General features: G+C 36.6%; 2 protein-coding genes across 5 annotated transcripts in view; both read left to right on the forward strand.

Moving 5' to 3' along the window:
• uso1 (USO1 vesicle transport factor) overlaps positions 1 to 23,261 on the forward strand; it is a 28,312-nt gene extending 5,051 nt beyond the window's left edge. For 2 of the 4 annotated variants that reach the window (XM_082165646.1, XM_082165647.1), the window contains 19 exons: positions 1,942 to 1,997; positions 2,088 to 2,208; positions 2,310 to 2,488; positions 3,056 to 3,196; positions 6,867 to 6,955; positions 7,049 to 7,203; positions 9,535 to 9,740; positions 10,567 to 10,587; positions 13,464 to 13,574; positions 13,936 to 14,054; positions 14,588 to 14,769; positions 17,564 to 17,685; positions 18,370 to 18,508; positions 18,987 to 19,150; positions 20,062 to 20,121; positions 20,225 to 20,323; positions 22,129 to 22,224; positions 22,337 to 22,552; positions 22,959 to 23,261. In XM_082165646.1, coding sequence (XP_082021772.1) covers positions 1,942 to 1,997; positions 2,088 to 2,208; positions 2,310 to 2,488; positions 3,056 to 3,196; positions 6,867 to 6,955; positions 7,049 to 7,203; positions 9,535 to 9,740; positions 10,567 to 10,587; positions 13,464 to 13,574; positions 13,936 to 14,054; positions 14,588 to 14,769; positions 17,564 to 17,685; positions 18,370 to 18,508; positions 18,987 to 19,150; positions 20,062 to 20,121; positions 20,225 to 20,323; positions 22,129 to 22,224; positions 22,337 to 22,552; positions 22,959 to 23,042 — 2,360 coding nt within the window. In that variant the 3' untranslated portion in view covers positions 23,043 to 23,261. The remainder of the gene's footprint in view (positions 1 to 1,941; positions 1,998 to 2,087; positions 2,209 to 2,309; positions 2,489 to 3,055; positions 3,197 to 6,866; positions 6,956 to 7,048; positions 7,204 to 9,534; positions 9,741 to 10,566; positions 10,588 to 13,463; positions 13,575 to 13,935; positions 14,055 to 14,587; positions 14,770 to 17,563; positions 17,686 to 18,369; positions 18,509 to 18,986; positions 19,151 to 20,061; positions 20,122 to 20,224; positions 20,324 to 22,128; positions 22,225 to 22,336; positions 22,553 to 22,958) is intronic. The other 2 variants (XM_082165648.1, XM_082165649.1) reach the window with 1 other exon arrangement.
• Positions 23,262 to 25,799: 2,538 nt separating this feature from the next.
• coro2aa (coronin 2Aa) overlaps positions 25,800 to 26,088 on the forward strand; it is a 30,218-nt gene continuing 29,929 nt past the window's right edge. Inside the window, exon 1 of the mRNA XM_082165662.1 lies at positions 25,800 to 25,945. Coding sequence (XP_082021788.1) covers positions 25,931 to 25,945 — 15 coding nt within the window. The 5' untranslated portion in view covers positions 25,800 to 25,930. The remainder of the gene's footprint in view (positions 25,946 to 26,088) is intronic.

Genomic DNA, 26,088 nt, shown 5'->3' on the forward strand with positions numbered 1-26,088 from the left:
ATCATTTAGCAGACGCTTTTATCCAAAGCGACTTACAAATGAGGAGAGCAATCAAGCAAACAGTAGGGCAACAAACTGCAAGTTCTAGCAGAGTACATGTAGCAAGGTGTTTTTTTATTAAATAAAAAACTAATGGAATAGAATAATAAGTGTTAATATTTACAGGTCAAGTGTTGATGAAAAAGATGGAAATGGTTGAAGACTCAGCTGCTCGGGTTGAGTTAGGCAGGTCATTTCACCAGCAACATTGGTGGTCATTAACATTTTTGGGATGTGCTGATGTTGCACTGCTTGCTTGAAATATAACATCCAATATATACTGAAAGTGAGTGGCATGGCAAAACTGCAGCACCCTTTTGTTCATTAAATCCCTGAGTATGTGGCACTCCCAAAAATCAAGGCAGCCATACAAGTTAATATGTGGCTTGAGGGTAGGTTTTAGTGGTTAAAGACTTCATTTGTACTTGATTGTGGTATGTCCAGAGTGACAGCCATGTCATGCGAGTGCTATATATTTATATATATATTGCTAGTACCGGGTTGGACCCCCTTTTGCCTTCAGAACTGCCTTAATTCTTCATGGCATAGATTCAACAAGGTGCTTAGAGATTTTGGTCCATATTGACATCATGCAGTTGCTTCAGATTTGTCGGCTGCACATCCATAACGCAAATCTCCTGTTCCACCACATCCCAAAGATGCTCTATTGGATTGAGATCTTGTGATTGTGGAGGCCTTTGAGGATAGTGAGCTCATTGTAATGTTGAAGAAACCAGTTTGAGATGATTTGAGCTTTGTGACATGGCGTGTTTTCCTGCTGAAAGTAGGCATCAGAAGATGTGGTCATAAAAGGTTGAGCATGGTCAGCTACAATCCTCAGTTTGGCTGTGGCATTTAAGTGATGCTCAGTTGGTACTAAGGGGCCCAATGTGTGCCTAGATAATATCCTCCACACCATTACACCACCAGCAGCCTGAAACATTGATACAAGCATCTTGATTCATGTTGTTTACGCTACATTCTGACCCTACCATCTGAATGATACAGCAGAAATCAAAACTCATCAGACCAGGCAACATCTTTCCAATCTTCTATTGTCCAATTTTGGTAAGCCTGTGCAAGTTGTAGCCTCAGTTTCCTGTTCTTAGCTGACAGGAGTGGCACCCGGTGTGATCTCCTTCTGTTGTAGCCCATCTGCTTCAAGGTTTGACGTTTTGTGCGTTCAGAAATGCTCTTCTGTAACAAGTGATTATTTGAGTTAGTGTTGCTTTTCTATCAGCTCGAGCCAGTCTGGTCATTCCCCTCTGACCTCTGGCATTTACAAGGCATTTTCTCCCACAGAACTGCTGCTCACTGGATATTTTCTCTTTTCTGGACAATTCTTTGTAAGCCCTAGAGATGGTTGTGCATGAAAATCCCTGAAATACTCAGACCAGCCCGTCGGGCACCTACAACCCTGTCACAATCAAAGTACTTAAATCACCTTTCTTCCCCATTCTGATGCTCAGTTTGAACTTCAGCAGATCCTCTTGACCATCAGTTTCCACAAAATATTAATCAGCACAAGTGTTTTCAAAATTGATAGAAAAATGTCCAAATAAGCATATTAAAATGATTCTGATGGATCATGTGACACTGAAGACTAGAGTAATGGCTGGTGAAAATTAAGCTTTACCATCACAGGACTAAATGACATTTTAGAACATTTTAGAAATTTGTGGAAAGGCATGTTTTCAGTGTTATGCAAACACTGTATTTCTATTCCTCATTCACTTTTATTCATTTGTGTCAAGTTAAATATGGTGTCTACTGTCACTTAGGTCGAAATCTGTGCTTCCTGGTGACTTCAGCTCCGCATTCAGCACTATGATTCTTTAAAGCTGTTTGGATTATTTTATCGATATCTAGTTTCTAATGTTGATTTTTTTTCTTACTCTGCAGGAGTGTCCAGGTTAATGGATCTCCTAGCTGACTCCAGAGAAGTTATCCGTAATGATGTAAGTGTTATTGCTCTACATTGCCATGAGTGTTCATACAGGAAGTCTCTGTTGAAATTAAATTAATCAATTTGACCTTTTTCCATTAAGGGTCTTCTACTGCTGCAGCAGCTCACCAAAGGCAACGCAGCAATTCAGAAAATTGTGGCCTTTGAAAATGCATTTGAGAGACTTCTTGATATCATCACAGAGGAAGGTTCTAGTGATGGAGGTATGCAGTTAACAATCACTTTTAATTTAAAATGGAGAAGGACACTCGTGAATTTCCAAAGGTGGCAAGATTGTGCACTAAGGTCCCTATTCACCTCACAGGTATTGTGGTGGAGGACTGTCTCCTATTGTTGCTCAACCTCCTGAAAAACAATAGCTCCAACCAGAATTTCTTTAAAGAAGGCTCCTATATACAAAAGATGAAGCCATGGTTTGAGGTTGGGGATGACAACTCTGGCTGGTCAGCGCAGAAGGTCACCAACCTCCATCTAATGCTGCAGGTCTGAAATGAAGAATCCATTTCATATGTGTCATAATTCACACACACAAAAACATACACAGTAAATTGGATGTTTTTATACAGATTAAATGAATGGTTAAATATTATTGGTACTACTTAGCGATAAGATTTAATTTAACATTACTTGTAACCATATTAGTTAATATGACCTAACAATTAACAATACTTCTACAGCATTTATTAATCTTAGTCAATGGTAATTTCACCATTTACAAATGCATTATTAAAATCCAAAGTTGTATTTGTTAACATTTGTTAATGCACTGTGAACTAACATGAACAAACAATGAAAAATAGATTTAACAAAGATTAATAAATCTTTAAAAAATATATTGCTCATTGTTAGTTCATTTTTTAACTGTTAACAAATGAGACCTTGCTGTAACCTCCTCCTCTTCTTCCTCTACTTCTTCTCCTTCTTCTTCTTCTTCTTCTTCTTCTTCCCCTCCTCCTTCTTTTGCCACATTATAGAAGCAAGTCAGTGAGTATTGTTTTGTTTGTTATATGCTGTTGAGTTAAAATCTCTAGTTGTGTTTTGTCTCTGTAGCTGGTGCGAGTGATGGTTTCTCCAGTGAACTCTCCAGGGGCTACTGCCAGCTGTCAGAAAGCCATGTTCCAATGTGGTCTCCTCCAGCAGCTGTGCACCATCCTCATGGCCACAGGTGTTCCTGCAGACATCCTCACAGAGGTCAGATTATTCTCAGAATCTTATTCTCATTGGCCTTGTTTACACTAAAGGCCTGCGTTCCGCTCTATATAGCACACAGTTAAAGTATATTCCACTGACTGTGAACACGGATGTATGTATGCGATGTAGTGACTTTGTTTCTGAGCATTCAAATCACATGCGCACAAGTTTGGGCTAACGCAAAAATCAGGCTGTATATGCATACATCAGTGGACTGTGTTACTGAGGAAAATTACGACATGTGGAAGAGACAAATTGTTTGGAAAACGTGCAATAATTTCAGTTTAACTGCCCAGTGATCTATTATGATCAATGGATTTCAAACTGAAGTTAAGAGTCAGAAAATCAGAATCAGAAAAGTCTGTTTGTTTGTTTTGTCATTCATTGTCCAAAAGTATAAATGTAGACTACAGTGGTCTATAAACAGTGGTCTAGAGGAAACTATAAATGGTTTCCTCTAGTGGTCGACCGACCGATTATAAATGAAATTAACATTTCATTTATAAAACCTTGTAAACTTCAGGCAATCCAGCTGTGAGATCTTGTGAAGCGTGCATTTGTAGCATGCATAACAATGTGTGTACTAGCGGAGTAATGGTTCACATGACTCACAGCTCAGGTTGTATCATGGTTTTAGGGTCACGGTTTCAGTACGGTTTGGTATGTTCTGTGTTCAGGAAAAAAAGTGTAAAAAAAGTGTAACTGTTGGTTACAGTGTTTACTTCCTTTTTATTCATATTTTTAACAGTTTCTTTATTTGTGAAAAATACTGTAATGGTATTACAAAACCAAGAAGTTGCGATCTAAAGTAAAATTTTTATTTTACAAGTTCAACATTTACAGATTATTCATTTCTAATTTAGTAAATGGTTCACTAATTGTTATGCATGTGTTTTTACTATCTTTAAATTATTTCCTCCATTGCCTGTGTTCTCTCATGCATGTCATGAGTTCAGAACCATTGTGAGATGTGATGTGTGTACAATAGAGGTGCAAATCTTCACTTGCCTCACGATTCAGAGGGCAACGATTCGATTATAAAGTGATTCTCGATACTGCTTTTTCTCCAAATCTTATTAATAATACTTAAAGGTGCATTGCGCAACTTTTCATGTTAAAAATACCCGTTTTCTAACCCATACATGCTTAAACAATTGCCTGATGGGCTGAATGAGGCCTTCTCTGATCACTGCGATTGTCTCTATAATCCTGTACAGTAAAATAAATAAGAGGGATTCGGGTCGGAATTTGAGACTGGGCGGGACGTCATGCGCGTTCACGGCACGCTCACCTGGCTATGCCTGGCAGGTTTGTGTATTCGCCGCCATTCTCCGTAGAAGATGGATTCTAAGAGACCGGCTTGTAGTTCATTTCAAACACCAACGCAAACTCCACGTAAGATAAAAAAAAGAAAACTTTTGTCTAGTGCAAAAGACAACCTCTGGTTGCAGTTTCGCTTGCCGCCAGAGGGGGCATAGTTCTGCAAAAACTCAAAGACTTGCGCAATGCACCTTTAATATGTTAATAATCACAATATGGTTATTTTAGTTTTTTGTCTTTGTTATTAAAAATAAGAACAAAGATGTTATTAACAATCCAAGAAACAAATGAAATTACCAGTGCATTACATATCTATTTAACAGAAGCATTCAAGTGAGAAATAATACAGACATTGAATAATCAAATGTAAAAGTAGTCACTGCATAGTCTTTAGTGTATTAGTTATAAATAAATTGATTATTAATAAAGCTACAAAAGTTATTCAATCAAAAGCAGTGAATGATTCCCTCTTTTCTTTTGTTGTTTGATCAGCACCAGGTTTATTATATTAAGACCTAATGTACGGATAATGTTACACATCAGATTTTTTCCCCCAACTGTTTACGTTCACTTAAGATGTAACAGACAATGTTTACAGACAAGATGGATATTTTGAAAATTCAAGTTTCAAGCGCAATATGCCGCTAAAGAGAACTGAGTTCGGGATTGCATGCTGTCTGAGGCCTCGTTTACACTGCAGGTCTTGATGCCCAATTCTGATGTGTTGCCTATATCCAATTTTTTTTGGGACCGTCCGTTTACACGTTCTTTCAATTGTGACCCATATCCGATTAATGTGTGTACACTTGACATACTATCTGAAACATCGCGCATGCTTAAAGGGGGTTCTTGCACAGATGGGCGAACAGGAAATATGCTTGGTACTAATTCTGCGATATATGCAAAGTTTGCCAAACATCACCATGATTTTGCAGGCTGCGCATGTTTCAGTTATTGTGAGCGAGAGAGATCTCAGGACTGGTGGGAGCATATTGTGGCGGGCTTTAATGAGGAGCAGTGGGTCCGAAATTTTAGGATGAGCAAGCCTTTGATATGTTGTCAACGTTTGTCCACATTCCTCTCCTACGATGACACAACGTTTCGTCGGGCCATCCGTCCCTTTGCAGATGCGCATCGGGATTGCTCTCGTCATTAAACTGCGGGTACTTTGCCTAATGTCTCAGAAAATCCGATCTGCCTTTTTACATGACAGTCACATTAGCACATAACGGATTTATATCTGATTTATTTCCACATATGAACGAGGCCTGAAACCGATCTTGAAATATACGAATGCATGTGTTTTTTTCCGGTTTACACGGTCATTGAACACATCCGATCTGTGTCACATATGAGCAAAAAATTGGAATTGGGTCACATTTCCCTGACAGTGTAAACGAGGCCTGAGCCTGACTGTGTCAGTCAGTGCGAGTAACACATTGAGATCTTTGCGTGGCTTGATGCACTTAAATAACTCTGTTTAGCAACAAGTACATCCCGCACTTTATTTTCTCATTCATGCATGTTCTTTTTGTGTAAACCGAAACATCAGACACAAGTGCTTTGCTTACGAAGGACATACGCAACATTTTTATTAATGTAGCCTATAATAGAGTACTTTATTTACAACAAAACATTACATTATACTGTATGTATGACAGGCCTATTTAATCACAGTTTTTAAAAATTGATTCGTTTTTATGCAGAATCGATCACAACAGCATCGCGATTAATCATCAAAAACTATTATATTCCACTGCTCCATACAAAAGACATGAACAGAAGCAACATGTCCAGTTTTCTCTCTACTCTTATCGTTCTTGCTGCTCTCAATTGTTCAAGCCACTTGACACAATGATGCATGTGTCATAACTATAGCAACCAATGTAGATAACTAGCTATTTAGACCACTGCTCAAAGAAGTGTATCTCTATTGAGTCCTTATAAAGTGGCCATTCACACAGATCACATTTTTGCATTGAAAAACGCAAGACACGAGCAGTGGATTGGAAATATGGTATTGAGGTATTGAGAAAGTTTAACTTGTTTTAGCTTAAATGCATGTTTTAAGAATGCCATGTCATGCACACAATGTTTAAAAACCACCGTCTAGTTCATTTTTACATGGAGAACAATGGAAAAGTAGCACATTGGAATTCAAAAACAAGTTATGTGTGAACGGCCTCTACCAGTGCTGCGTTCAGTTCTAAAAATCTGCTTTGAAAAAAATGTATTGCACAGAACTGCATGTTTCTTAAATTGTACGGTTTCTTAAATGTTACAGTTTTTAACGGTTTTTAATGTACCACTGAAATGGTTTAACTTTTTTCTATTTGTCTTTCTTGTACAGACCATCAATACTGTGTCTGAGGTCATACGTGGATCTGAAGTGAATCAGGACTACTTCGCATCTGTTAACGCACCATCCAATCCACCAAGGTCTGGTTTGTCCTTTGTACTTTGAAACGATAATCCAAAAAGTATTTTCTGGTAAATAGTTGAGAATATGAACTTGTTGACTGTTTTCTTCAGGCCTGCAATTGTGGTTCTTCTCATGTCAATGGTGAATGAGAGACAGCCGTTTGTTCTCCGCTGTGCTGTACTTTACTGCTTCCAATGCTTCCTGTACAAGAACCATAAAGGACAAGGGGAGATTGTAGCCACACTGCTGCCCTCCACTATAGATGGTAAGGGTTGCCCCGACTAGTCGCTTAGTTCTGCCATTAGTTGGTGCAGACTGTTCATGGATCATATGACTTCAATTGCACTTATTTTATACATGGTGACAGCAGGAAGACAATTTTTTCTTCTGTGTATAATCATCTGTAATTACCAAATAAATTTAGAATTACATGTAAAGTAAAAATAATGTACTTTGTGTTACCAAGGCACATTATTATAATTATAATAATAATATAAATAAAAACATATTTTTTTATTTATACATATATTTTCTGCCATATATTTATGCACCAGCACCTTGGACATCTGAGTTGGGTAACGAAAATACTAATCAAAAAACTAATTTGATTATTGATTAGTCGCGTCTGTGCGCTGTGCCCGGAAACCATCAGCCAGTCACGTCGCTTTACAGTAGAGAATAACCCATTTCTATGGACAAAATGCATATGGAAAATAGCAGAGGACACAGAGTGAGCTGCTGCGGGAAAGGTATATGATCTAAGTTGTCCAAAACATGAGAATGCTTTATGTTAATAACTTAAGCAGTTCAAACTAAAGCATAAGCGTTTCCCACGTCTTGCCCTCTCGCGCTTTGACAGATGTGTGTGCTGTTTAATGCCTTTGGCACAGTGCATTTCCTCAGCGCATAGCTTTCATTTTATGGTTAAATCCTCATCTGTAAATGTTAGAAGTTCCGGCAAATATTTCCATTTAGCATATTCTGACAAGAAGCATCTTGTTAAACTTCACAGACTTCAATGAACATGCACGTCAAACAGACGGAGCGCAGTAGAGTAGGAACGCAATAATTCTGACTAAAATATACATTTTGCTAAAGTATTTTTTTTTAGAAATTAGGTGTAGGTTTAAAAATATACATGTAACACAAGTAATCATATTTATGAGAACAGTAACAGTAAAGGCACTAATGTTGGAATAGCCCATTAATGTAATATAAATACTATGTTCATACGAGTGAATGTGTTCCTCATAGTTAAAATTTTGTGTTTTTTTCTTTTTCTTTTTAATTTCTGCTTTAAAATTGTAAGCAATCAGTTGTTTTTAGGTTTAAAATTTAGTTTTTTGCTTATAATGTACAGCATAGCCTACATAGATACATTCACTATACAGTATATGGTTTCATAGGCTTTATAGTACACATTTTTTTGGAGGACCGCATTGGGCAGGATATGGAATTATATTGTTTAAAGGTCCCGTATTATGCCCCTTTTCACAAGATGTAAAATAAGTCTCTGATGTCCCCAGAGTGTGTATGTGAAGTTTCAGCTCAAAATACCCAACAGATAATTTTTTACAGCATGTTTAAATTGTCATTTTTTGGTGCTCAGAAAAACGCGCTGTTTTAGTGTGTGCCCTTTAAATGCAAATAAGCTGCTGCTGGACGACACAGGGGGCGGAGCTTCATGAGCTCGCGCTCAGTCTCTCTGCACTACTTCCTGAACTTCAGCCAGCTCTTTGTTTCCTGTCTGCCATTATTGGACAAACTGATTAATCCAGGTGTGTCTGATTATTGTTACTGAGGTCAGGCACACCTGGATTAATCAGTTTGTCCAATAATGGCAGACAGGAAACAAAGAGCTGGCTGGAGTTCAGGAAGTAGTGTAGCTGTGCATAAAGCCCATTTCATCTCACGGAATGATGATAATATCAGAAACTGATAATAATGCCTACAGAGTCAGAGTGCTGTATGGAGATGGAACCGGTATAGTTTAGTAGTTTAATTAGTTATTATAACGTATTTGTCATCTGCTTGTATGTATCCATTATTTATTAATAGCCTACAAGTCTGCTGTTTCGGATCAGGTCCGAATGATGATCAAACATATACTGATGAGTTTAATAAAGTTTATTGTACATCACACAAAAGATGAAGCATCAGTTTTACTTCAGAAAATCACCGTAAGAGCTGAGTAAACAAAGTAAGTTATAAGAAGTGCGCAAGTACATAAACGAATTTCGGTAGAGTTGAGGGAGCATTCCTGTGGGCGGAGGTTAGTCAAAAAACTGTTCTAGTGACGTCATTAAAGAAGGAAGTAGAGGGATGTAGTCCAAACGGGCCGTTCGATGTAGGCGACTTCTGTTAAATAAAATATCTCGCTTGGCATTGAACTTTGAGCTTTATAATTTTACAGATATTGTTTATGCTCTAACAGCAACATTACACACTAACTAAAGTTTGAAACATGGGATCACGAAGAACGGGACCTTTAAAATAATGGATAATTTTTATTGGATAATACATTTTCGATTTTTTCAGATTAATCGAAAAAGTAATCGTCAGATTATACTTTAATATTGTTTTTTCTGTCCCTCAGCTAACTCTATCTCAGCGGGACAGCTGTTATGTGGAGGTCTGTTCTCAGCAGACTCTCTGTCAAACTGGTGTGCCGCTGTGGCTCTGGCTCATGCGCTGCAGGATAACCTCACCCAGAAAGAGCAGCTACTGCGGGTACAGTTGGCCACCAGTCTGGGCAAGCCACCCGTTTCCCTTCTGCAGCAGTGCACCAACATCCTGTCCCAGGTACCCATTCTCAAACTTATAATGTGTGTTTAGTCAACATTTTGGGTTAAATTGGGCTCATTGACGTTAGTCAGGGCTATTAAACCTTTTGGGGTTTTTAATGTTTTGCTTCAGTAATTCTACCATATCTGTCCTTTTGGACACTGTCTGTTGAAAAGACGAGAATATGTTGTGTTTTGGTTGCTGGTAGGGGTGTGCGATAGGTATGATATATTTAAGCAATATCATACAAGTAAGATTTCTATTTTCCCCTGAATATCATGCATGATTGCAAATGTTTATTGAACTGTTGTATAAAATCATTATCACAATATGTTAAAAATAAGTTATATTTTAGACACAATATTGTCAATATTGTCCGTTTTGTTCTTTTTCGTGAACTGGTGTGTCTCCGAGCTATACACAGTGGTTTTTCGTTCCTAAATAAATTAGCTTTTTTTCTTCCCGAATCAAATGAACAAATGACTCAATGAATCAGTCAGAAAGAGAGTCAGAAAATGTTGAGAATGAGATATCATTTTTTGTCAATATCACACACCCCTAGTTGTTGATCTACTCCATGGGGTGTTGATTTGCTAGTTTGTTCTCAGGCTAAACATCAAGAGCAACTTTTTCAACCAGCAGCATGGCTTTCCACCCACTAGACCAGCACCAAACCAGCATAAACCAGCCTCAACCATCTTAAAAGTTCATGCTCGTCTAAGCTGTTTTTTCGACAGTTCTGGGCTAGGTTTCCCAAGATTTGGGGACATTCTGAATTCGTATGGGAATGGTAGCTTGTGGTTGTCACTGAATATCAAAGTGAACTGTGCTGTGGTTTTTGCAGGGTGATAAGCTCGACCGGAGGGTGAGTATCTGAGCGTGGACAGTTTAATGTGATGGTGTGGCTTGGCCTCATTTCCACAATGGGGGTTCATTAGGTGTTTTGTGTTCCTTCTGTTTGCTGTTTCTGCCCTGTTTGTTGTGTTCCCTTACTGACCCTGGCAGCCCTGGCTTTGACCGTTTATTTTCAACTGCTGGCTGCATGCTATGGTCTTTCGGGCTTATTCTGGAAGAGACAGAAGTTTCGGACTCTGTGAAATCTGTACTGTTATTTCACCCCTTTCAGGTGGCTGCTAAGTCCAATGAGTTTAAGACTAAATATTCACTCAAAACTAGAGATGCACCGATAAGATTATAATTTTTTTTGGCCGATACCGATTTTAACAAACAACTATTGGCCAATTCCGATTCAGTATTTGCCACTTTTTATTTGAACTTGTCATTAAAATAGATGACTGTTTTGATAATGTAAACAAAGTTCAAAAACACATGCATTAAGATATACTAGCTAGTTTATTGATGCATAAAATAATTTCTTTTGAACGTGGATTGAATCCATTTAACAATAAACATGCCAACAGAAATGCATAAATACAACAGAACAAAAATGCTGGCGTAGCTGGCAACTTTGTTTAAAAAAATACTGGTGGTGAAAGAGTTAAAACACAAAGCAGCCTAATATTCCTGCTGCGCTCCTGTCTAAGAGCTGCACAGATCCAATATACTGGTACACAAGACCGAACCGAAGAAGTGAAAGAGAACTCGATTAAGTATTTGATCAGCTTTCCCGGCACGTGCTTTGGATGTGTGCGCACACAAAATTTCTCAAACAGTAAGTAGAATTGTGTTCTCTTTCGCATCGTCTTGCACTTGAATATTTAAATTCGCAAGGCTTAAAAGCATTTGGAAAGGATACATTTTCATGAAGATGCAGCACTGGCCTGATGGCAGTCCTTATTGTGAAGCCCTGCTGTATTTTAGACAGATTTAATTTTGTTCTGGCAAGTATTTAATTATTTTACCCAAATAAAAACGGGTTATGCAACAGACATTATACAACTCTGTGCCTTCATGCAGTTAATTAATAAACCATCGGTTTGTTATATCTGCCTCTTTCTACAGCCGATATGCAGATTCTTTTAAATTGATAAAAAATCGGCCGATACACCGGTGCATCTCTTCTCAAAACTATTCCTGATTGCTTTTTCTGCTGCCCAGTACTTTCCTGTTTTGCTTTTTGCAAATTGTTTTTATGCACATCTTAGTTATCTTGTTGATAATTCTTATCTTGTTGAAAAGTTAATAATTACTTTTAAATTTCAATTATGCCTTTTTTTTACCCCTAAAATTAACAGTTCTTTTAAGCTAGCCCTTACAGACGCTGATGTTTTTAAATAAAACCCTCTCCATAGTGTTTGAATGGAAACTTTCATAGTCCCTTTTAAACACCATATTATAACCATTTTATATTATACAGTACCGTTCAGAAGTGAACTTTTTTGAAAGATAGTAATACTTTCATTAATCAAGGATGCATTAAATTGATCAATAATGGCAGTAAAGACATTTATGATGTTACAAAAGATTTCAAAGTCAAATAAATGCTGTTCTTTATAAAAAAAAAATAAAATAAAAATATTAAGCAGAACAGCTGTTTTCAACATTGATGATATAAACTGTTTCTTGAGCAGCACTGTAGTGTGCTACGAGTACTTGGGTGTTGTAATTCTTCAAAAATACAAAGTGTGGTATTTTAAACACTTGATGCACTCAGTGGTTACCACTTTCTTCAAGAAGTGGAGAGGCTTGTACAAGTACTAATGGCAACACATCACATGCATTTGAAAAAGAAATTTAATTGTAAAACTGTGAATTCTTCTGTGTAGTAAAAATGTTAAATGTTCCATTTGACATGACACTACTCTTCTAAAATGTGTACACTATATGGTAGAGTTGATAGTGTAAGTGCATAGCATAATTAGTACACCATTTGGGATGCAACTCTTGTCATCCTTTTAAGGTTGTTTTTGTATTTAGACCACATTTTACATTGAGACACTTAAGATTTTGTGTTTGTGTTTGTGTTGCAATTATACTGATGGCATTTTATCCTAAAAAACTAATAAAAAAAAAAAGATTAGAGTCCATCTCTCCCTATTAACTAACTATTAACTATGTCTATATTAACTATAAACACCAAATAACTGCTTATTAATAGTTGGTAAGGTAGTTGTTAAGTTTAGGTATTGGGTAGGATTAAGGGATGTAGAATATAGTCATGCATAATGCATGCAGTACTAATAAACAGCCAATATCATATGCATGCTAATAAGCACCTAGGTAATAGTGAGAATTGGACTCTAAACTAAAGTGTTACCTTTGGTTTTTAGGCCACTCGAAATTTGAAATCAAAACTAATCCTAACAAATAGCACACTATTTGTGCCTGTTTTTCTTTAGCTCATAGATGTTGAATAGAATTTGCCAACAAACATTGTTTAATTAAGTTTTCATTATATTTATTATCTGTAGACTAATTAGTGGGAAATCCTTTGGTCACAAACATCTTATGTAAGATCAGATAAGATCTTAATTGCAAGCAAAACAGGTCAAAAACAAGTTCCGACAGTTCTGACTGAAAGCAACCATCTGCAATTTTGCTATTTATTGTATTTCTGCAGAAATTTGCAAATACGATTTGGAGAACCTTGGAAATACTGTCTAAAAGGACTTAAAATTAAAATGTACAATGTTAAGCGACTTGTTTCTTGCAGTAGTTTCTTTATCAATTTATTTTCTCATTTCTTAGATGTTAAAGTTGTATGTTAGCTCAATATAAATGTTTATGGCAGTATGAGTGTGTGATCAAGACTGTATAATTGTGTTTTTTTTCTGTGTTCAGGGCAGTAGGGTGCAGACGAAGGTCGGTCTCCTCATGTTGCTCTGCACTTGGATTAGTAACTGTCCAATCGCTGTCATGCACTTCCTGCACAATCAAGACAATGTTCCCTTTGTATCCTTTTATCCATACATACACACACACACACACACACACACACCTGATTTATATAGTTGATATACACACAAACGGGCTATAACTAATCTAATTGTATTGGTATCTATCGTGATGATAAAAAGTTTGAATCTTAGTTAATGATTCACAGAGCGACTTTATTTTTTACCTATGTTTAACTCTGTATCGTAGGGTAGTTCTGATCACAGCTTGGTATGCATTAAATTACATCACAGCAACCACATTACACATTACATACAGCAAGTGTAAACTTGTCTGTGTTTTTATGGCTCGTGCCATTTTGAGTACAGTTACCTGTTTGTCAGAAACTGTGTTGCGTTTCCTTAAATGATGTGTTCAGCTGACAGGTCAAATTTCAGAAAACCTGGGTGAGGATGAGCGACTGGTTCAGGGTCTGTGTGCTCTGTTGTTGGGGATCTGTATCTACTATAATGACAACAGCTTAGATAATTACACCAAGTATGTTCTTAATTTATGTTTTTTTTTTCTGTTTCCACTCATGCTTTCTTTTGTTCATATTTCTTGGTCTTATAACTAAAGCTGTCAGCTGATATAAAATGATCCATGACTAAACTTTTTGATAATTAAAGGGCACATAAATAAATTGTATTCAATAGACTAACACATCACACGTGTAAGTTGGTTTTGACAATTTGTGAATAGAATAGAATTGAATAGAACAAAACAGAACAGCACAGCCAGGCTATATAGTACTGTGTCTTTGAGTATTGAACATATATACTGTTGGTGCTTTTTTTTTTTGCTGGAGTTTTTAGAAAGCAGATAGAAAACAAAAAGTATTCCTATAATGTGTTCAGCTTTGCTATCACAGGAATAAATAACACTTTAAAATAGAAAAAAAAAGTTATTTTATTTCATAAATGAACGTTACAATTGACAGCGCATTTTATAACAATTCCCCCAGTGCCGTCATTAAGTGTTGAGCCTCCTTCACTATCTGTGTTACACAAAATATGTTTTCCTCTTCACAGAGAAAAGTTGAAGCAGTTGATTGAGAAGCGCATAGGGAAGGAAAACTTTGTGGAGAAGTTGGGCTTTATAACCAAACACGAACTGTATTCCCGTGCTGCTCAGAAACCTCAGCCAGCCTTTTCCACCCCAGAACACATGCTTTTTGATCATGAGTTCACCAAACTTGTTAAAGAGTTAGAAGGTTAGTTTTGGAGTCCTGAACACAAAGTAAGACCTCTTTTCCATTGTTATTAACATCTGTCGGTGATCCAGTCACAAGTGCATGGTCATAAATTCAGGTGTAAATGGGATTCAGACCTTTTGAAATGTAGTCACTCAAACCACCAGGGGTGCATATATGGAAGTAGAATAATGTCAAATGTTTTTGAAATAAAAAGCCTGTTGAATTGCACTACTTGAAAAAAAATAGGCATTGCATTAACCATGCTTGCATTTTAATGCATTGTATTTTTAGTGCTTACATTTTTATGGGCTGAAATTCAACATGGTTGAATATTTAAGCTGTGAATATTTCAATTAAAAACATTTCAAACACCTTTTCATTATTAAAAATTCAATAATCCATATTCACCTTTCATATTTCACTTCCAAAATATTCAAACTGTTTAAAAATACAACCAATAATATTCAACAGGCAATTTTCGGTCCATTTTATTTCGCTTTGCAAATTCGCTTCCACAAATTCAGTGGTTCAAATTCGACAGTAAATTCAACATTGACGTCCAGGAACTGCAGGAAAAGCAGTAGATTGCCGAGCATACTCTCCATCTGCTGTTAGTCGACCTCACCAGCAGATGGTGCAAAAGCGCTTGTTGTTGACGAAGACATTCATTCATAAAATGAAAATGATTATCTGTGTCAGTATATGCGGAAAAGATGATAAACACACAAAAGCTGTGTTTATGTTTCATTCAATAACTTCATTGTTACTTTCCCTGTGTATTCTACATGTCATCAGCTTTCTCTGCCATGAACAGGATTATAATCGGTTTCCCTCAATACCTCATACTCAAGGATTTCCCTTCCGTTGATACAGTGATATGAAAGACCAATCTTGCACCTTAGGGAAGTAGGCTGTAGGCTATTATATAGGCTACAGGCAAGAAGATGGACTCAGAATATGAACTTAACGCGCAAAGTTTCATGCTGAGCGTTTCGTGATATACTGGCATAAAATCAACACATAGTATGCATACGTGTATTGTATTGCATTAGCTTAAACTGTCACAGCACTTGCATATTGTCCTCCTTTTGTTAGTTTAACTGTAAATCGCTTTGGATTAAAGCTTCTGCTAAATGACTAAATGTAAAAATTGGCTTGACATTGGACATTCGCACATTTAGGGACCGTCTCTAAAGTTGCATACAACATTGGCATACACGTTTCTAACTTCAATAGCAAACTTAAATTTATTTGATTAAATATCAAAAATCCAAAGGGTGCGCATTATGCCTGACACTAAATGAACACTTAACAGTTGGTTTTATGACTGTAAGTCGTTCTATTCAAATGCTATCGGAGTTAGAAACGTGTATACCAAAGTCGTATACACTTTAGAGACGGTCCCTAAATGTGCGAATGTCCAACATCAAGCCATCTTTATGCCAATCTATCACTGGGAAACGCTCAGCATTAAGCTTTGCGCGTTATTCTGAGTCCATCTGCTTGCCTGCGAGTTTGGTCTTTTACATCACTGTAGTCCATTAAGCTACGTTAAGCGTTGTATATGTCCAGCAGGGGAATCCTGAAGTATTGAGGGAAACCCTAATAGCCTGCATGCAGCACATCCACAATATAAAGTTAAGGCAACTAAACAACCAAGAGAAATATATGTCAACCTCAAAAATGTAACATTGGATCTGTATATCCGCATCGGGGAATAACATTATAATCTCGTTCACGGTAGAGAAAGATGCATGTAGGCTACACAGGAAAAGTAACCGTGAAGACACTGAATTTAACATAAACAGCCGTCATAATAATCACAAATACACTTACATTGCTGTAAATGAGTTTTATGAATGAACGACTTGTTCTAACTGTTGCTGGTCTTCAACACGCGCTTTTGCACCATCTGATGGTGAGGTAGACTAACAGCAGATGGAGAGTATGCTCGGCAATCTACTGCTTTTCCTGCAGTTCCTGGACGTCAATCTTGAATTTACTGTCGAATTTGAACCACTGAATTTGTGGAAGCGAATTTGCAAAGCGAAATAAAATGGACCGAAAATTGCCTGTTGAATATTATTGGTTGTATTTTTAAACAGTTTGAATATTTTGGAAGTGAAATATGAAAGGTGAATATGGATTATTGAATTTTTAATAATGAAAATGTGTTTGAAATGTTTTTAATTGAAATATTCACAGCTTAAATATTCAACCATGTTGAATTTCAGCCCATAAAAATGTAAGCACTAAAATACAATGCATTAAAATGCAAGCATGGTTAATGCAATGCCTATTTTTTTTTCAAGTAGTGCAATTCAACAGGCTTTTTATTTCAAAAACATTTGACATTATTCTACTTCCATATGCATAGTTATCCTAATGTGTCCTATCCAACATTAAAGGTTCACCTACTACTCTACATAATCTTTAAGTAAAAACAAGGGTTTTAAACTTTACTGGCGAGGCTCAGCTTTAATAGAAAGCAATCGTCTGATCAAAATGTTTCAGATTAGAAGTTACTGGAAATGGATCACTGAAGATGGATGTTAATAACTTGTATTTCGCACAATGACTAGTAATAACTACATCCTTAAGAGACAATGTGTTTTTATTATTATTGTATTTTTTTTTTCTCTGAAGTCCACTGTTAATTCTTTGCACCAAAAACATGTTCATTCATTATTTTCTTCCATGCTCCCTGTGTTCCTCAGAATTAAACGGTCCATTTTTTTCAACTCATATGATCCGTTTAGGTTCAGGTAAAAGGTTTATTTTTCATGTTTGCGGTTCTTTTTGTTGTTCATAGGAATGATAACAAAAGCAGTGCTTAAGTCAAGCGAGGAAGAGAAAAAGGAAGAAGAGGTGAAGAAAACACTAGAACAGCATGACAGCATTGTCACCCAGTACAAAGAGTTGATCAGAGAACAGGTAAAAAAAATAAAAATAATTATAATAATAATGATACTGCATCAAACTATATCACATTCTCACATTTGTCAGAATGCAATGTTTCAAACTAATCCTAGTAATATTTTAAGTTATATAGTGTATATATAACAGTATTAATTTGCCTTGGGTTATTCATGGTGTAACAACAGTTTGCATACTTCATCAGTCTATTTTATATGAAAATCATAAGCAGTGTTGAAAAAGAAAATATAAAATCTATATCCCAAACCCAACTGAGAACACCAAAAACAGAGACAATTTTAAGATTAACTTTTATTGAATATTTGATTATTATTTGTACCTGCCATGAAGCTGATATGGCAGTAAACTTAAATACAAATTATTAATGTTAATATGTTGTGGCCCAGCCATAGCACCTTAAAAGTTTTTTGATACCTAACAGATGCCGTTTTTTGTTTTTTTTAGAGCTGTAATTGCTGCCATAGGTAGCCCTACTGGATCTTAATCCAGAGAAGTAAATCCTTATGCACTTTGGTTTGAAATATGGGCAATAATTGTCATATGAATAACATATTCAATATATGACCAAAGAAAAGTGGGTTATCTCTTCCTTTTTCCTCTGTAGGCTTACAGGAAGAGGAATCATTTCAAAATAGGCATATGTTTAAATTCTAAATAAATTTTCTCCCTTTTTAATTGCAGGATTCTCAAATAAATGAGCTGAAGGAGCAAGTGACACTGCTGGCGTCCCAGAATGAAAAGATGCAGAGCACCATGACACAGCAGCTCTCTCAGATCCAGCAGCACAAAGACCAGTACAACATCCTCAAACTCAAACTAGGTACTGAGCAAATGCTGCAAATAAAGCTCCATATCCTTTCGATGCGCTCTCGCGGTATCTTGATGTCATACACCGCTTCAAGTTGAACACATCTTAAATCTGCAGGTGGTACAAGTCGTAGCTCTCAGAAAATGATGAGTTTATATGTTGTGATTACAAGTTCTACAAGCACGTGAAGGCTGTTTAGAATGGCACTTGGTGTTTTAAGCCCCCAACGGCGCCTTCCAGGCAGCGAGGGGATGGGTAGGTTTAAGGTTGAGGGTAGGGTTAGCTGCCTCTAAGGAGCCATTGGGGGCCTAAAACACCATCGAGCGTTTAGAATCGTTACAGCAATTACGACGTGGTGTGAACGCACCTAGATATCAGTTGTTTGAGAAGTATTTGCAGTATTTTAGCGGAAATCCATAGTAAATTACTTTTCCGTTTTTACTTTTTAGTTACTTTTACAATTGTTCCACTCTTCCTTCACACTCTGTAGGTAAAGATAATCAGCAGACAGGAAATCAGGCAGAGGCGGCCCATGTGAACGGACTCCAGCCAGAGGAGCTGAGCCAGCTCAGAGAACAGCTTGAGGAACTGCAAAGACAAAACCAGCTGCTGCAGACACAGCTGGTTGAAAAGGACTCTCTAATAACCAGTCTGGTATGTGTGTGTGTATTCAGTTCTTCCAACCTCCCAAAATGTATTTATATTAGTATTAGGGCTGGGTTGACGATAACGATTTTTCTCGATTTTAGTCGATTCTGATCAACAATATCGATTCTTAAATCCCAAGAATCGATCTTTCAGTCCATGATGTTTTTCAGTTGATGCTTGAACAAAAAACTTCACTAAACAGCGCTAGTCCCATCAAATAAATCGTAATATATCTTTTTATAAGCTTTGTGCTTTGTTACTGTTGATATAAAATAGTCAAATGCTGCCAGTTTTATTACGAAATGCACTTACAGCATTGGTTGAGATAGCGTAAGCTTGTGAATTGAAATCGAATTGAATCATGAAATTTGTGTCAATACCCATCCCTAATTAGTGTGCTAATATCTTAGCCTTTTACGGTATAATTTACACTACCATTCAAAAGTTTGGGGTTATAAACGTTTTTGAAACGAATCTCTCATGCTCACCAAGGCTGACTTTTTTTTATCAAAAATATAGTAAAACAGTAATATTGTGAATTATTATTATTATTAATAATACAATTACAATTTAAAAGAGCTAGTATTTGATGAATACAAAGCTGTTGGTGCAAATTAATTTGATGAATACAAACTGTTATTATTATTATTGTAATATATTTAAAAATGTAATTTATTCTTATGGCAAATTCAAATTTTCAGCAGCCATTACGCCAGTCTTCAGTGTCACATGATTTTATAGAAATGATTCTAATATGCTGATTTGATGCCCAAGAAAAATGTCTAATTATTGTACATTTTGAAAACAGTTTCTGCTTAATATAACATTAAATGTAACATTATAAATGTATTCACTGTCACTTTTGATCAACTGAACTGTAGTGGTATATTTGGAAATATTTGGTCTGTGTCCAACAGAAAGCTGAGGGTGTCTCATCAGCAGAGGGCTCAACTTCAGAGGTCACAGTGTTACAAAGGGTAAAGTTCCACTCTTTCTCTTCATTATATTCATTAAAGATTTCATTACATAACATTCTGCACCTGCTAAACCAAACACTTTGAACACTATGTTTGGCTGCAGGAGGTGGAGTTGCTGAAAGCTCAGCTGCAGAAACAGAATGCAGAGGTAACACAATTACAGAGTGAAAGACAGGAGCTTCTCAGAGGATCTGATACTACAGTAAGTGTGTTCCACTCATTGATCATTGTACAGACACTACAGTCCAGTGTGCTGTTGTCTCAGCCTTAGATGGCATCTGCACAGACCACCTTTGAACCGTCTGTTGCATAATTCAATCTTAAAATGGCAAGATCCACAGTGAGTCACCCAGGAGTTTTTTTTTTTTTAATCCACTAGGGGAGTGAGAAAAATACATGATTCTATCTTCTAAATATTCTCAAATTGCAAAAATCGATTTTCTGAATGTTAGTTAACAATGTAATGTTACCAGAACTGAAAAAGCGGAGGTCAACTGCGAGAGAAGTGCAGCGCCCAGACAGTTTAGAAAGCGCACACCTCATAAAGGTGTGCAATATATATCATCTACAATAATATCATAATTGTAGTTTTAACTCACTTTGCAGAAACAAAAACAAAAAAATAAGCCTTGAGAGTGCATGGTTTCTCTGCGTGATGTAAAATAAACTTGAAATGCCAATGAAACAGTTCCAGTTCCAAACAAGGCCACACCAGCGTTGCACATTTCCAAGCAACACGTAATTACTGATTGAGTACATCAGGAATCCATTTTCTTATCCTGAATCACTACAGTACACCTATAAAAAGTGTTTATATTCTGACTATTTTAGACTGGTTTGGGTCTTACCACTGCAGAGTAGCCCCGTACCTGCATGACTCATCATAGACATAAACAGAGAGAAGTAGCTCCAGCTACAATGTTCTTCCGCAAGACGCATACAGTTCTGTTTATTGACCGCTAGGGCGCCAAAAGTTACAGAGTACAGCTTTAAGTGAATAATTCAATGTCCCATTCATAAAGACAGTCACTCATTTGAATGAATGATTCAATGACTCACTTATGGGGCCACCTACTAATGGTTTTAGTTTCAAATTTCAGTATAATTTTATTTTTTTATTTTTTTTCATTAATCTCATAGCATTATTTGCAGTTGTAATTACATCATAAATGCATTTATGCCACCTCTGAGCTGCATTAACCAGTCTGTGTAAATATGCCTCTGTGCCACATCTGCAGTGTCACCTCAAATGTTGTCAACCACTAATGAAAGGCATAGAACAAAAACCTCAGGAAAATGTATTTTTGTATCAAGTAGTTTGACTAAATTGAATCGAATTGATATAAAAAAAAATCTGTTATTTTCTCACATTAACATTTTAAGATTTACCCACCCCTAAATGTTGCATGTCACTCAGACGGCAAGAATAAGCTACAATTTGGATCAGTTTGTGTGCCAGTAGGTACATTTATGGCTGATAAAAAGTAAACACTTCAAACAATTCAAAGGTGCGTGGTTTGTAAGATTTTTTTTTTTTTTTTTTTTACAAAAGTCTCTTATGCTTATACCCAAGCTGCATTTATTTTATTGAAAATACCATAAAAACAGAAATATTGTGAAATGTTAATACAATTTAAAATAACTGTTTTCTATATTAATATATTTTTAAAATGTTTATTGCTGTGATGGCTAAGCTGAATTTTCAGCATCATTACTCCAGTCTTCAGTGTCACATGATTCTTCAGAAATCATTTTAATATGCTGATTTGGTTTTCAAGAAACATTTATTATTGTTATCAGTGTTGAAAACACTGTTTCAACAGATTTTTGCAGCATTTATTTGAAATAGAAATGTTTTGTATGAAAGTAAAAGTCTTTACTGTCACTTTTGATGTACCATTGCTGAAAATAGTTTTAATTTCTCTCAAATATATATCTTACTGACCCCAAACTTTTAAATGGTAGTGAATGAATGGGCTTTTTAGTTCATTACTGTCTGTCTTTCAGGCTGCAGTTCCAGGAGAAAATAGTCTCTACACAGAGAAAATTGCAGAGTTAGAGAGCAGGCTCTCTGCTCAGACAGCAGAGAATCAAAAGCTTAAGGTGACTTACTATAGACAAACATAATTTACTCATTTACTGATTTGCATTTTACATCATTTGCTGTTTAACCTAATTCTTGCTCCTTTTTTCTGTCCCTCTCACTCCCTTTCAGGCGGAAGTTAAAACTCTTCTGGAGAGTCAAGAATCGATGGAAAGAGACCTTGCTTCAGCCACAAGCACAGCCGCCATCATGCAGGCAGAGAAGAGCAAGTTGCAGCAGGAGGTGCAGGAGTCCAAGAAGGAGCAGGACGATCTTCTCATGCTACTCGCCGACCAGGACCAGAAGATTCTGAGCCTGAAACAGAGACTCAAGGACTTGGGAGAGACGGTACATTCCTCATGGCATTCCAGAACATAGTTTCACTAGCTTTGTATTCATCAAATGTTGTTTTGTGGTGTACTTGGGGCCGGTTCACACAGATCACATTTTTGCTGTTAAAAATACGAGGTCAGGTCAGTGGAGTGGGAAAAAAAGCACAAGGTCTAGAGAAGTGGTTTTTTTTTAAGTTGAACTTTTAACTTGAGTTCCACGTTTAAGAATGCCACGTCACGTGCGAGATACTGCGAAAGACACGAGACTCGAGCGCAATAGTTAAAGACTGCTGTCTAGCATGTGTTTACATTGAAAAACAATGGAAAAGTAGCGCCGTGGAATGGAAAAGCTTGTTCTGTGTGAATGGCCTCTTACATTTCTTCTTACTCTTGGTTTTGATTTGACTTTTTTTTCCCTACAGATTGAAGATGAGGATGATCTGGATTCAAAGGATCAGTTTGATGATGATGATGATGAAGAGGAGGAAGAAGAGTGTGATGAATAAAAAAGTATTGACTTAATAGTGGAAGTGAAAGACTGCTAACATTAACCTGTCACTTACGCTTAGAGAAAGAGATTGAAGGCCTTGGACAGTAGAGCTGATCTTCTGATTTCTAGAAGAATCACATATTTCTTTATTTTCTTCAGACCTGCATTTTAATTTTTAGAATTTATTTCACTGTAGGAAAACAATACAAGGATTACATTTTCCCAGCTAATTGAACCGGACTCATTTCATTTAAAAAAATAAAATAAAAAGGCTTAAAATTTATTGTGATAATAAACACAGGTGAATACTTTGTTTTTGATCAACATTCCCAATGCTTATGTCATGGTCTCACACCGTAGAAGATTCTAAAGAGCTCTTTGCACTAATGATGGATAGGAGAAAATAAAGAAAAGATTTGCTCCTCCTTTGTTGTACATAGTGCAAAACAATGAAGATGTTCAGTCTGCATTTCTATACTGCTTGAGGGCTTGTGAGAGTGTCTTGATGATGGATGGATGGATGATGGATGGATGGAAGTATTCTGAAAGACATGTCCTCTCTGCTCAGGTGCATTGTGAACTCTGTTTAACATCTCATTCAAATGGTCCATTTCCTGTTTTGCATTAGATTGCTTCCTGGTCAGATGGCTGTTAGTTTTTTTTTTTTTGTGTGTGTGTCTGAATGTCAACAGTTTTCAGAATTGTTCAGTCATCCAATCATATTTACAAATGATCAAAACACCAACCCGCACTGCATTGTATTGCATTGCGCTCACACTAGCCACCTTGTTTCCAATGTGTTGTTGTTCATCAAAACACTGCTGAAGTCCCACTAAATGTTGGGATGTACACTTTCAGGTTCCTCTAAAACTGGAGAGATATTCTGCAAAATTTGGTTTAGCCTTTGGTTAATTTATGGATAAACAAGACTCATTAGAATAAACTATATAAATACTTGTCTGTGATGTTTTGGCCTTAAACTTAGTTTTTAATTCAAGTTTTTGATTGGTGTGTTGTTACATATACAGCCATATTTGAGGATTCACAAGGATTTTTCTACTGCTAATACCCATAAATGCCATAAAATGCTTGATTTAATTTGAACAGTTTGAGGAATTGTACAACAATTAATTAGAAATTCTAAAGGAAGGCATTTAATTATATTACCACTCACAATAGATATTTTTCTCCTAAGCAGCTTTACAGACGACAGTCCCTTAATATCTCCTGTGAATTTGCCAAAGGTCAAATTAAGAAAAAAAGAGCAGAAGTAAAAGAACAAAGATTGCATGTTTGCACACTGAAATCTGGAGAATGTTATCTTTTAGCCTTTTCATTCATCTCAATGACCCTTCAAAGACAATTGTGGGCCACTGGGGGGAAATCCTATAACATGATTAAACATATTCTATTTGTACACTACAATTCAAACATTTGGAATCGGATAATTTTGTATTTGGGTAAAAAAAAAATGTATTGTTCTGTCCAAGGTAGCATTAAATTCTAAAAGTTAAAATGTGTAATAATGTAAAAAATGTTTAATTAAAAATAACATCTATTTTTATATTTTAAAAATGTTACCCGTGATGGCAAAGCCCTATTTTCAGCAAGCAGGCCCGTGAGAGAAGTGGGTGACCCTGATGCACAACAACGAGACAAGTATATCAAGTCTCTCAAGACCTGTTGCTCAAATGCACGTGCCTGTGACAATGTTTTTATGAATGAGTCCCATTTCCTCACTGAATAGGCTGTCAGTCTGTCATAGGCCTGGGACAATGTTCCTTGCTCTACTGAACATTTTAAAAACAGCGTTCAATTTGAATAGAAGTATTAGTTTATAACTTTATACATTTCTTTATTGTGATTTCTCATCAATTTAATTGAAATGATTTCAGCCCTTAGTTACACTTGAAAATTAAAACACACTTCCCCCACTGGATCATTCATTTATGTGTTTATTATTTATTGTTCATGTGCATTTAAACATTTATCCCGCACATTTTATTTATTCATTTTATTTTTTGGTCCAAAATATATTTGGTCCTCTTATGAATCACTGTGGGATGGGGGGAGGGGACAGTGTTCTCGGACACAGGTTATATGGGTTATATCCATAGGGTTATATCATCTCTCATCATCTCTCCACCCTTTCACTCCACCGCAGCGCCGCCCCACGCCCATAGACATCGAAAAAACGGGACGGGGCTGAAAGAGACAAAAACAGTGTGAAAATAGGCGGGGCTTAGTGCGAGGAAGTCATTTCTAACTGGACAAGGACCAATTTGTCCAAAAATAAAATATATATTTATTAACTCTTAATCATATCTTTAAACTAAATGGATATTAAAGTTTGTCAGGAATATTCTTAATTAGGGGAAATTATTGTCCAGACAAATGTTGGAGTAACTCATTGTCAGTGATGTCACGTGGCATATGTTACTTTACACTCCGCAGTAGATGCTGGACCAATCCTAGTCGTTCTCGATTACTTTTATTTAATCAATTTATTGAGATTCCTAACAGATATTTCCATTTGTTCCTCGGGTAACAGTCATTGGAATGTATACATTTAAATGATTATACATTGTAGTGTATAAACACATCCAATAAAACAAACAGCGTCTTGGGATTTGAATGCACCTCAATGGCGCGTCAGCCTGTGTGAGCGCCTAAGCGCCTCTTTAGGAGGACATGGTTGTGTCACACAGTGAACAGTGACAGATGCCCGCTGATGCTCACACCTCACCTCAAACACTGCGGCATCGATGGACCGCTCATCCTATAATCTCTCACTCTCTCTCACACACTCTTTCTCTCTCTCTCTCTCTGACACATTTCTGCGAGAGAGTGTTTAAAAAGACGCGGATCTAGTGGCCGCGGGTTACACAGTTCTCTTCATACTGCATGACCATCACAAAGGTAAGAAAACTCATATTTGCACTTAGCTGTAGTTTTCTCTAGATTTTGTGTAAATGTTCTAGGCAGTGTCATTTTATTTTGTTTGACGGTAATAGTTAGTGACTTTAGGAGTGCTTAGAATACCACAATGATTTTGGTAAATA

The sequence above is a fragment of the Leuciscus leuciscus genome, assembly GCF_965113295.1.
Source record: "Leuciscus leuciscus genome assembly, chromosome: 3".
NCBI lineage: Eukaryota > Metazoa > Chordata > Actinopteri > Cypriniformes > Leuciscidae > Leuciscus > Leuciscus leuciscus.